General features: G+C 43.4%; 1 protein-coding gene across 1 annotated transcript in view; it reads right to left on the reverse strand.

Annotated features, from left to right (window-relative positions):
- The window catches only part of LOC122803758 (lanosterol synthase-like), a 792945-nt gene that overhangs the window by 1577 nt on the left and 778868 nt on the right, over positions 1-12500 (reverse strand). The window contains exon 16 of the mRNA XM_044073448.1: positions 7403-7499. Coding sequence (XP_043929383.1) covers positions 7403-7499 — 97 coding nt within the window. The remainder of the gene's footprint in view (positions 1-7402; positions 7500-12500) is intronic.

A 12500-nucleotide genomic window follows, 5' to 3' on the forward strand; every position in this document is an offset into this window, starting at 1 on the left:
CTTGAATCTCTGACACCCGTCTGGTTGATGAGATGGCTATTAGGAAAGCTGTCTTTCATGACAAAAACTTTAACTCACAGGTGGCAGCCGGCTCAAAAGGTGGGAAAGTAAGGGCTTGCAAAACAAAGTTTAGATCCCAGGGCATGATAGGTTCAGACACAGGAGACCGGAGTAATAAGGTGCCCTTTAGAAAGGCCTTACAGTGTTTATGCGCCATAAGGGAAGGCTCATAGTAGGTATAAAAGTTGGAAATAGCCGCCAGCTGGACATTAATGGTAGTGGGCCCATAGCCCTGCTGAAAGAGCATGGACAAGAAATCCAAAACAGCAGCAATTGGGGCTGTGTAAGGGTTAATTCCTTGGGCATGAGCCCAAATGGAGAATCTCTTCCATTTGCTGAAATAAATCTTCCTAGTCGAAGACTTATGAGAAGAGGATAAAATGTGCACCACCTCAGGTGAAAAACGATGAAGTCTGAATAACGACGGAAGAAAGACGGAAGTGGAGTAGCTAGGCTGTCAACCTGTGGGTCCGCAGAGAGGGATGGAACTGTCCCAACATGTGTGTCAGTAGGTCTGGTATTGGGTCCAGAATCCAAGGACTGTCCACAGAGAATGGATGGAGAAAGGAGAACCCGACCTGGCGAGGCCAGTGTGGGGCAATTAGAATCCTCTTGCTTCCCAAGTATATGTCTTTCTGAATCACACTTGGTAACAGAGAAAACGGAGTGAAAGCATAGAGCAGACTGGAGGGCCAATCATGGACTAGAGCATCCCTGGGTGACTCCCCCTGTGGGGGGATCAGGGTGAAGTAGTTGCTGCATTTGGCATTGAGGGGATTGGCAAAAAGATCGCAGCAAGGCTGACCGCACCTGCTGAAAATCTGTTCCGCAATCAGACGGTTCAGGGACCACTCGTAAGGCATCAGAATAGCTCTGCTCAGCCTGTCTACTATCACATTGGCCTTCCCCAGAATGTGCGTTGCCACTAGGAAATGTTGGGAAGAAACTTTCGACTGCCACACTCACATGGCCTCTCTGCACAGGGGGTAAGATCTGGTTCCTCCTTGTTTGTTTAGATACCACACATCGGACCAGTTGTCCGAGTGTATTGCAATCGTCCCCATAGGAAGAGAGCTCTGGAGTGCCCGCAACACCAGTAACACTGCTCTCATCTCCAAGACATTGATGTGCAGATGTACCTCGTGATCTTGCCACGTGCCTTGGACTGTCCTGCCAAGATAATGCCCCCCATCCCATCTGGGAGGCGTCTGTGGTCATCGTGGTGACAGGTGACAGAGGAACAAATGGTTTCCCCTGGTCCAGATTGGTGGAGCACAGCCACCAACGGAGATCCTGTTTGCATCGGTCTGTGAGTAGGATGTGGTGGGAGAGGGGGAGTTTTTGGAGAGACCATTGGGCAAAGAGGAGCCATTGAAGAAGCCTCATGTGTAATCTCACTAGAGGCACTAACATAATGGTAGCTGCCATGGAGCCCAGAAGCTGAAGAACCCATCTCGCCTGTACTTTCCTGAGGGGTAATAAAACATGAACCTGATTTTGTAAGACTGTGATCCTGGGGTGCAGCAAGAAAGCCTGCATTTGAACGGTGTCTTGCTCTGCGCCTATAAACGTGACACGCTGTGAGGGCAGCAAGGCAGATTTTTCCCAGTTCAATGTTATTCCTAGTCGTTGACAGAGGGTAATGGTAGCGTCCCTGGCTCGGATGAGTAGATGCCTGGTGGGGGTGGTAAGGAGCCAGTCATCCAGGTACAGAAACACTTGGAATCCTTGAAGTCTCAGGTGAGCTGTCACCACTGCCAAACACTTGATGAACACCCTGGGGGCTGTGGTGAGACCAAAGGGCAGGGCACGAAACTGAAAATGACTGGCTCCCAGCCGGAAGCGTAGGTGACTCCTGGATGCCCTGTCCTTTTTTTATATGATAGTAAGCATCCTTGAGGTTGATGCAGCACATCCATACTTCTTTTTCCAGCAAGGGAAAAATGGACTGAAGGGTGACCATTCGGAACTTGGACTTCAGAATGTAGTGGTTTAATCTGCTGAGATCTAGGATGGGTCTCAGGTCCCCTGTTCTTTTCGGCACCAAAAAGAGTCTTGAGTAAGTCCCTAATCCGATTTGGTCTGAGGGGACAGGTTGGATGACTCCCTTCTTTAGCAGCATTGAAACCTCTAATGCTGCGTGATCCCTTTGACTGGGTGGAACATCTGCGATTCTTCTGACTGGAGGGGGGTCTGATGAAAAGGGGATGGTGTAACCTGCGGAAACTATTCGTAATACCCATCGATCCTGGGTGATGCTTTCCCAGGTTTCCAGGTACAATGATATGTGGCCCCCGACTGGCTCCGGAATAGCACAGTCGGGCAACACATCAGGAACGATGGTAGGAAGAACCGTGAAAGGAATCACGGTCTCCCGAGTTGCGGGGGCCTCCTCTGCCTCTAGGGTGGCGTCTTCCAGAATAACCTCCCCTCCTCTGCCTCTGGAGGGGGACTCACCTTGTGCGGCCAGGAAAAACTTCTGCGATTTCTTGAACCACATCTTCCCTCCCCTCTGAGCCTTGGGGTAAGGTCTCGAGGGAAGGGAAAAACAGACCCCTACGGCAGACAGGGTCTTTCCCTCTTGCTCGCACCTGGTGAGGGTGTCTTTCACTTTGGTCCCAAAGAGCGAGGACCCATCAAAGGGAGCGTCAGTAAAGGAAGACTTGAAGGCCTCTGCGAAATGACACAGGCGCATCCAGGCTTGCCTCCTGAGGGCTACTCCCAAACTGGCTGCCCTACTCGCCCCCTTGGCTGCATATGATATGAGCCTTATGGATGAGTTGACAACAGAATTGGGGGTAGACACCTGGGCGTTAACCGTTTGCGCTATCGCCTCAGGTACGCTACCCGTTAGAGTATCTCCTAACTCCTTGAGGAGATGTCTCTGGAGCCGAGTAAAGTGACAGAGGTAGTTCAGTGACCGTAGGATGAAGGTCATTGATGAGAGGGTACGCTTCCCATACTGGTCCATGCTCCTAGACTCCTTGTTAGGAGGATGGATGGAGGAAGAAGACTCGGCTACTTCCTGCTGTATGGTTGCCACCACCACCATGGCATCTACAGAAACCCCTTTGGACAGAAACTCTTTCCCTGGGTGGGGGGCAGAAAGAAACTTATTGGGCCTTCAGGGTACAGGTTCCACCGAATCAGGATTCTCCCACACCCTTCGACAAATTAAATCCAAGAGCTCGTCGAAGGGTGGAGACACCCAGGAGACGGTGGGTTGAGCACCAAAGGCCTTGAGGAATACTGATTCCTCCTCAGAGGGGGTTTTGGATGGCCAGTCACCGCTCTGTCTCAATAGCTTCAGGATGTTGGAGAAAGAGACTTCATCAGAGGATGACTTGGGGGACCCCCTTGGACTCCTCGAGGTCGGTATCAGAAGTGAGAGACTCATCCTGGAAGTCTATGTGCTTCCTCTTGCATGACTTCTTTCTAGGGGGCTCCTCAAGCACAGACTCTGACGGGCCCTCAGAAAGTTGGGGACCGCTCATGGGGTTATACCCAGACCTTTGGGATCTGCCATCTACGGATAGGGGGACGTCAGAGGCTCTAGCCGGGGTGGAAGGGGATGGAATGACCGATCCGGGTGATGTAACTGACGATCTGGCCAGTGCGCTCTGCATGGCCTTGAAGGCGGGTCCCCCTGAATCCGAGGACCGACCGGCCTCTGAGGCCATGACCAGGGTCGGGGTCCCCCGAGCCAATGAGCCAGTGCGCGCACACACACACACACACACACACACACTCATTTATATTTTTTCTTTAACCTAGGAAGACCTTTTTTTATTCTCTTTGTAAAACAGTAGTAGAACAGTACTAGGAACAATGTCAGATTTTAAAAGTAATATGGAATAGAGAGTCAGTGCTGTAGGTACTACAGTGCACACCTAATGGGTAGGAAGAGATGGGAGGGTGATAACTAAAGTTTAATCAGTCTAACAGGAGGGCTTTTGCATGACAATCTTTTACTGCTTACTTGTACAAGCAGATAGGATAAAACTGGCAGAGGCTCAAATTCACACAAGGGGTGGGCAACTCAAAACCCACTACTTTTAAGAACACAACAGAAAATAACATGGTGGGTAGAGTAGGAAAAATCAGAAATACACATACAGTAGTCTTATCTGGCAGCTTTCACAAATTAAACCCTGTGCAGTACACCTTATCTTAAATAACAATTATGTTTCTTGTTTCTTCCCAAATTTCAGATACATTTTATCCCTTTGGAGTCAAAGAATGAATCACAAATACTTGTCTCCTAGCCCCAACCAAGACCTTCCAAAACTCAAAGAAAAGCAAACTTAAAGAAACAGAACACTGGAGAAAAAAGAACAACAACAAAAAACAATCTAAGTACACAAACTTTAAAATAAAGAAATAAAAAAAAATGATCACAAAATAACCTTGTCTGGCAACTCTTACAGATTAAACCTTCTCCTATACATCTTGTCTTAAATAAAAAATACTACTTCTCAGTGCCTACAGTTCAGGTACAGTTAACCCCTTTGGCATCAGAGAAAGCAATGTAACAGTTTGGTTCCTGGCCCTATTCAAGAATTTATAATACTCCAAGAAAATCAAAGTAAAACAATTTTGGGGAAAATGATAGATTTTGGTACTTCCACTGCTCTGCAATCTCACAGACGTACATACTTATGGGAATCAATTAAAACAAAATGACTATGCCTGTTGCGATGTTAACTCTGTAATCCAAAATTGCTGCAAAAACAGCAAAAATGTTTCATATCTTTTCTGACACTTAAGACTTCTTCTTCTTCTTTCGGCTGCTCCTATTAGGGGTCGCCACAGCAGATCAACTGTTTCCATTTCTTCCTGTCCTCTGCATCTTGGTCTGTCACACCAACCACCTGCATGTCCTCTCTCACCACATCCATAAACCTTATCTTAGGCCTTCCTCTTTTCCTGTTACCTGGCAGCTTCATCCTTAGCATCTTTTTCTCAATATACTCTGCATCCTTCCTTAGCACATGTCCAAACCAACGTAATCTTGCCTCTCTGGCTTTGTCTCCAAACCTTCCAACCTGGGCTGTCTCTTTAATATACTTATTCCTAATCCTGTCCATCCTCGTCACACCCAGTGCAAATCTTAACATATTTAACTCTGCCACATCCAGCTCTAACTCCTGCCTTTTTGTCAATGCCATTGTCTCCAACTCATATAACATAGCTGGTCTCACTACCCTCTTGTAGACCTTCCTTTTCACTCTTACTGGTACTCATCTGTCACAAATCACTCCTGACACTCTTCTCCACCCACTCCACCCTGCCTGTACTCTCTTCTTCACCTCTCTTCCACACTCACCATTAATCTGAACTGTTGATCCCAAGTATTTAAACTCATCCACCTTCGCCACCTCAACTCCCTGCATCCTCACCATTCCTCTATCCTCCCTCTCATTCACACACATATATTCTGTCTTTGTCCTGCTGACCTTCATTCCTCTTCTCCCTAGAGCATATCTCCACCTCTTCATGGTCTCCTCCACCTGTTGCCTACTCTCACTACAGATCACAATGTCATCTGCAAACATCATAGTCCACGGGGACTCCTGTCTGATCTCGTCTGTCAACCTGTCCATCACCATTGCAAATACGAAAGGGCTCAGAGCTGATCCTTGATGTAATCCCACCTCCACCTTAAAAGCATCCGTCACTCCCACTGCAGACCTTGCCACTTTCACACTACCCTCGTACATATCCTGTACCACTCTTACATACTTCTCTGACACTCCCGACTTCCTCATACAATACCACAACTCCTCTCTAGGCACCCTGTCATGTGCTTTCTCTAAATCCACAAAGACACAATGCAATTCCTTCTGACCTTCTCTGTACTTCTCCGTCAACACTCTCAGAGCAAACATCACATCTGTAGTGCTCTTTCCCAGCATGAAACCATACTGCTGATCACTAATCATCACCTCCCTTCTTAACCTAGCTTCCACTACTCTTTCCCATAACTTCATGCTGTGACTGATCAATTTAATCCCTCTGTAGTTACTACAGCTCTGCACATCACCCTTATTCTTAAAAATAGGTACCAAAACACTTCTTCTCCATTCCTCAGGCATCCTCTCACTTTCCAAGATTTCATTAAGCAGTCTAGTTAAAAACTCCACTGCCATTTCACCTAAACAACTCCCTGCTCCCACAGGTATGTCATCTGGACAAACAGCCTTTCCGTTCTTCATCCTCTTCATAGCTATCCTTACTTCCTCCTTGCTAATCCACTGCACTTCATGATTCACTATCTGCACATCATCCAATCTTCTCTCCCTCTCATTCTCTTCATTCATCAGCCCTTCAATGTACTCTTTCCATCTGCTCAACACACTCTCCTCGCTTGTGAGTACGTTTCCCTCATTATCCTTTATCACCCTTACCTGCTGCACATCTTTCCTAGCTCGGTCCCTCTGTCTAGCCAATTGGTACAGGTCCTTTTCTCCCTCCTTAGTTTCCAACCTTTTATACAACTCTTCATACACCTTATCCTTAGCCTTCGCCACCTCTCTCTTTGCCATGCACCTCATCTCCTTATACTCTTGTCTACTTTCTTCATCTCTCTGACAATCCCACTTCTTCTTCGCCAACCTCTTTCTCTGTATAATCTCCTGTACTTCTTCATTCCACCACCAGGTCTCTTTGTCTTCCTTCCTCTTTCCAGATGTCACACCAAGCACCTTTCTAGCCATTTCTCTTACTAGCTCTGCTGTAGTTACCCAGCTATTTGGTAACTCTTCACTGCCACCCAGTGCCTGTCTTAACTCTTCCCTGAACATCACCTCACAATTACCCTTTTTCAGTTTCCACCATCTGATCCTTGGTACTACCTTCACACTCATCCTCCTCTTCTTGATCATCAATGTCATCCTACAAACCACCATCCTATGCTGACTAACTACACTTTCCCCTGCCACCACTTTGCAGTCTCCAATCTCCTTCCGACTGGCCCTTCTACATAAGATATAATCCACCTGTGTGCATCTTCCTCCACTCTCGTATGTCACCCTATGCTCCTCCCTCTTGTTAAAATACGTAAGACTACACAGTAGAAATTCAAGCAGTTAATAAACTTCATGAAGCTAATTTTGTTTCCATGACAGGTGATCCGCTGTGGCGACCCCTAACTGGGAAAAGCCGAAAGAAGAAGAAGAAGAGACCCACTTTATGCTTACACATTTAAAGACTTTAGATTACTCATCTAAAACATTTAAACTCATTACTTGACAGCTTGGCACAGGACTGTTTCCACAGAGACAAGGAGCAGGGTGAGTACAATTCTTCCAGTGGCAAGAGTAGAACAAATATTGGTCCTTACCAAATACTTCTGAGGGATTAAGGAGTTCTAAAAGTCGCCCTCCCCTTTTTGTTTCATACGTAGCAAATCCACCATCTGCATTTCTCATACTCAGAAGCTGTGTAAAGAGAAGGAGAAATATTTTCAGAATTTGCAGTTTTTATTTCTTTTGCTCATAGGTCTTTAGTTTATCTTTTCCTGTAATGTTATATTCTAAACTAGCAAAAATCATTTAATCCACAGCTCTCAACATGGAAGGTGCATTTACATGGCAGTAAACAATTTTTTTAGGGATCTGGGATACTAGATAAGTGAACAGAACCCAATTCTTCCAAAACACAATTTAATAAGCACATTTTAAGCAAACAAATGAAAAAGAAAAATCATTTTAAAGGTCAAATCAGGAAGATAAACACCCTTTGTCTAAATCATGTTAAAGTGATGTCCCTTTATAAGGCACAGTACTAGAACATAGACTATTAAATGCTGATAATTAAGTTCAGGAAGAAATGCAGTTTCAGGAAGAAAGGTCATTTGCTCTCTTCTGAATATGAAAAACATAGTTGCAAAATAAGCAATAAAACCTAACCATTCAAACAACTTTATCATCAATCCATCACACCTGTGGATGAACGAAGAGGATTTCTGCAGTAAGTACATCCCCTTTATTCCCTTTGCTTACCCCACACACAAGCAGCCAAGACAACCAGCAAAAAATATATACAGATAAAGTATTGTGTGGATTGCAAGCCAAGCTACAAAACTACCTTCTGTAGTAGGTGGACCTAGCCATCAAATATACAAGGGACACCAAAGCCAGTTTATGCATTAGAAACTGCTCAAATGTTAGAAAATTGCCACAGGTATTCAGGTCCAAGTGTACTGCAGTGGTGGTGCTGCGGTAGCGTTGTCGCCTCACATTAAGACGTTGTCCTGTTCGATTCTCAGCTAGAGCGTCTTCTGTGTGGAGACATGCGTGAATGGGCGTACCTTCGTTGAAGGTTGTGCGTCAGGGCCAGCAACTCATCACGTAAAAATCTACTGCCAATCATTAGCGGACCGGTGTTTCTGCTGTGGCGACCCCTAACCGGGAAAAGCCGAAAGACACAACAACATTCAGGTCCAAGTGTCTTGTGAAGTCCGAATTACTTACAGTATAGACACTGAGATAATGCTAAAACAATTCAGAGCACTTTGCATTATGATAACCTTGGCTGCAAACAATTAAAAATACGTGGACGTACAGTAGTGGTGGTCTTCTCCATCCCCACATCATTTCAATATCCACGAAACAACAGTACTTTAACATCTACCCAATCATCATTATCTTACCTTGCAAACTTACAACAAAGGCAGTAAACAGTCACGACCAATATGCCAGTACTAAACGATGACACACTCATATATTCCATGTTTCCATTAACAAAAAACAAAAGTGATGAGGATGGGATTCATGTTGACTTGCCAAAGGAAGTTCTGGCAAACATAAAATATTCAACAAAATGCTTCCAGAAACTACTTCACTGGACATCCGAGAAACCCTTTTTTTTCCCTAATAAAGAGAAGCAAGCCTTCTCTCACCTCCCCCACCCCCACCCCAAACTTATATATACCAACTCAGAAGTCTCACAACAGGGGACACTACACTGTGGATCTGTTGATAAAAGCAGTTTTGGTTCAAGTGCTTTTTTCTTTTTACATTCGCCAAAACTATCTTCAGCAATTTGGCAGAAACACATTAAGTGTGGGAGCAGCAAAGTCCAAATAATTAAAAGGTAATCCTCACTTAAGAACAGATGTAAGATAAACAACCAAGGGTGTAAGCCATACAGGATTCAAGGCAGTCCCACCAGAAGCTGCAGTCTCTGTCACAAAGAAAAGAAGTAGTCTTGGTGAAAACTTCTTCACACTATAGCTATGACTACAATTTAAGTGCAGCAAAGCACAGCTGGCTACAATAAGCTAGGTCCCAAAATACTTCTACAAATGCCTTCAACCATGAACAGAAAAGTATATGAAAATGCAGTTAAAGGGATATACAAATGAAAAATGACAGCTGTGCTTGGTATTTACCATATGACTGGATTATCCTTGTAATCTTAGTTTTCACATGATTTGGCTCTTTGTACTCCTCTTGAAAGCAGTTCTGGCTCTGATTTTACGTAAGCAATAGTAAGCAGAGTTTCTGTGTTGAACCTAAAAACTGCCACTTAACTTCTTCCAGATGGCTGAATCCTCAGTCAAGGTTACCCGTGCGTAACACTCTCAGCGGTTGCACTCTTGCAGTGGGCATCAGCTCCACTGTAATAACATTTAATGGCATGCTGTCCTACCTTAAGAGTCGTCTGAGTTAATGTATATATTCTGTCCCTTATTCCTCTTCAGGGATTTCACTCATCAAATCATCCGTTTACTAGAGGATACATCCCTGATATTTGAACATGGTTATTTGGCAATTTATTGCTGTAATGGCCGGTGTAAATGCAGTACATATAAATTCCAAATTCATCCTATACCCTGGTTTCATTATCACTGGAAAATATCCTAAACCCTGTAGCCAGTTTAGATTCCCTTGAAACATCAAGCGAGACCACATATGGATCATTGACTAGGTTCTTGTAGAAGTATGTAAAGACATCATGCACTATGTAAAACCTCTTGGATTTTTAGCAGCAGAAGGGAGGTTATAGGGATATATTCTCAAAGGCATCTTGAACCCCATGGAATATGGGGCAGGACAGCCATCATCTTAGATGCCACAGTAGCACAGCCTTGGACCGCCAGATCCCTAATGACCTAGAATGCAAGGCACAGATTATACCTACAGAATCTATAGGACACTTAAATACAGGGATAAGGCCTTCAGTATCTCTTGGTAGCTCATGTCATTTAAGCTTATAAATTTTTATTCAGCAACTTTTGGGGCCTTGCTAGCTACTTGACATGTTTGGTAAGATACATCACAAAGGGGGCACTGTATTTGATAATGGGTCTTCTCAGTGCAGTATATAGCGGGGCTAAGAACTTATTTGTATCTAGTGAAAATATCTTTTGTCATCAGCTGTGCCAGATAGGACTTCCTGACCACTGCTGTAACATGATGATAAACAGGAGGGTTTGTGTATCCATGTTACAAGGTGTCAGAACATCTTCATTTGGAATTAAATGCTTTCTATACTATACGCTGGGTAGAAGATTTGTTTACCAAATATAACAAAACAGAATTTAATTTTAGCTTGTTTTTAGAGTACCAGCTATTAACATAAGTAAGTTTGTTTTGTGGCGTCTACATATCATAATTGGGATTTGAGTAATGCATTCTGTTTACAATCATCTGCCAACTTGATTAACTATAGTTACATGCTTTTGAGTCAGAGACTGGAGAAGTATGTCAAATAACAGAGGTCCTAACATGGATCTCTTTAGTGCTCCACTGGTTAGCTTCATGCTATCTGATGACTTACCTACCACCCATTAGACTGAGTTCTGCCCCCTCAGTGAAACAGCTATCCATCTAACTACATACAAATCATCTGGAACACATTTAGCTTGTTGATAATGTTGTCATGTGGTAAGGTCAATAACTCAGCAAGGTCAAAGTATACTGTATGAACAGCATGTCCACTGCCCATGGCTTGCATTATCCACTCAAAAAAAATCATCAGTTTCATAAGACAGGATCTACCTTTGAAGCCAAACTCCTGGGGGTCGAGTCTTATAAGAATTTTTATATCACAGTTTATCAGGTCCATAGTTACTCATTCCATGGCCTAGTAGATGAGGCTCATCAGACTGATGAATCTGTAATTTCTGGGCTCCATGGTGGGGCACCCTTGTAAAGTGGCATCATAAAAGCTGTATGCCAAACCTCATGGACAAAGCCAGTGGATAAGCTCAGGTTGAATATTTGCATGTGCAGGTCCTCCAGCACATGTTTAGTACTGCTCTCCAGGAATCTTGGTATGTTGTCACGTCCCATAGAGTATGTATTTTTTTTGTTTTAGAGAATAATTTTAACAAATGTACTTTTCTGATGATAGGGGATATGAGATCCTTAGTTATATGTGGGTTTTGACACAGAGGTCTCTAGAGTGAAATCTGCACTGAATTTATTTGATAAAATATTTACAACATACACAGGATCACAGTAAGCAACACCAGTTTGAATAAATTAGCAGTGTTGGGTGTTCTTTTGTAACTTCCTGATGTAAGTAAAGAAGGATTAGTAAGTATCCTTAGCTTCCAATGCTAGCCCACGTTCATGGGAAGACTTTGCTTTCCTGATGGCATTTTTCAGTACCTTGAATAAATTTTGTTGTTGACCTTGACTTGTGGATCTTTATTTTTGATATGTATTCTAATGAGCTTTTTCCTTTTATTGTACTGTTTATGTAAGTGTGTAGACCACATGGACCATTTGCTTCTACCATTCTCATTTTATTTAGATTTGGTAGGGACTGACGGATCAATATAATTTTCTTGGTGAGCATTGAACTTTGTATAACTACTAACCATTTCCATATTTTGGAAGTTACAATTATACTTGAACTTTGAGACTTCTTCATAGAATTGTAAGTCTAACCATTAAAGGACTTTGAATATCGAGATAAATGCATCTGCTGGTTATGGATTTTGAAAGTGAATGTTACCAATTTGTGGTTGGACTTGTTTGGGGAAGGATATACCAGATGGATACTGCATATCAATTTTATATTTGTAAGGACTGGGTCAATGACATTTGGTCCTCTAGTGGGCTTTTTGACTATTTGATCCAAGGAATTCTTCTTTATTAAATCAAGGAATTTTGGGGCATAGCCCACATTTGAAGACTAGGTCTCACAATTTATTATCAGGTAGTTAAAATCATCCAGGATGATGAAGTTTTCTATATTTAAAGTTCCTCTAATGTATGTGAGAAATGGAATTTTTTAAGTTTTTTTTTTTTTTGGGGGGGGGGGTTATCTATGGGCTCCTGTAACATGCTATGATCAGACAGTTCATTTTATTTAGAATGAGTTGAATCTCAGTAAGTTTGGTATGTCAATCTCTAGGAATCTGCCTTGCAGTCATGTGGTCTTTAGCAAATAAGGAGACTCCACAGTTCCCACTGTATCTAAAG

This window comes from Protopterus annectens, chromosome 6.part0, assembly GCF_019279795.1.
Source record: "Protopterus annectens isolate FY-2018-M chromosome 6.part0, PAN1.0, whole genome shotgun sequence".
In the NCBI taxonomy this organism is placed as follows: domain Eukaryota; kingdom Metazoa; phylum Chordata; order Ceratodontiformes; family Protopteridae; genus Protopterus; species Protopterus annectens.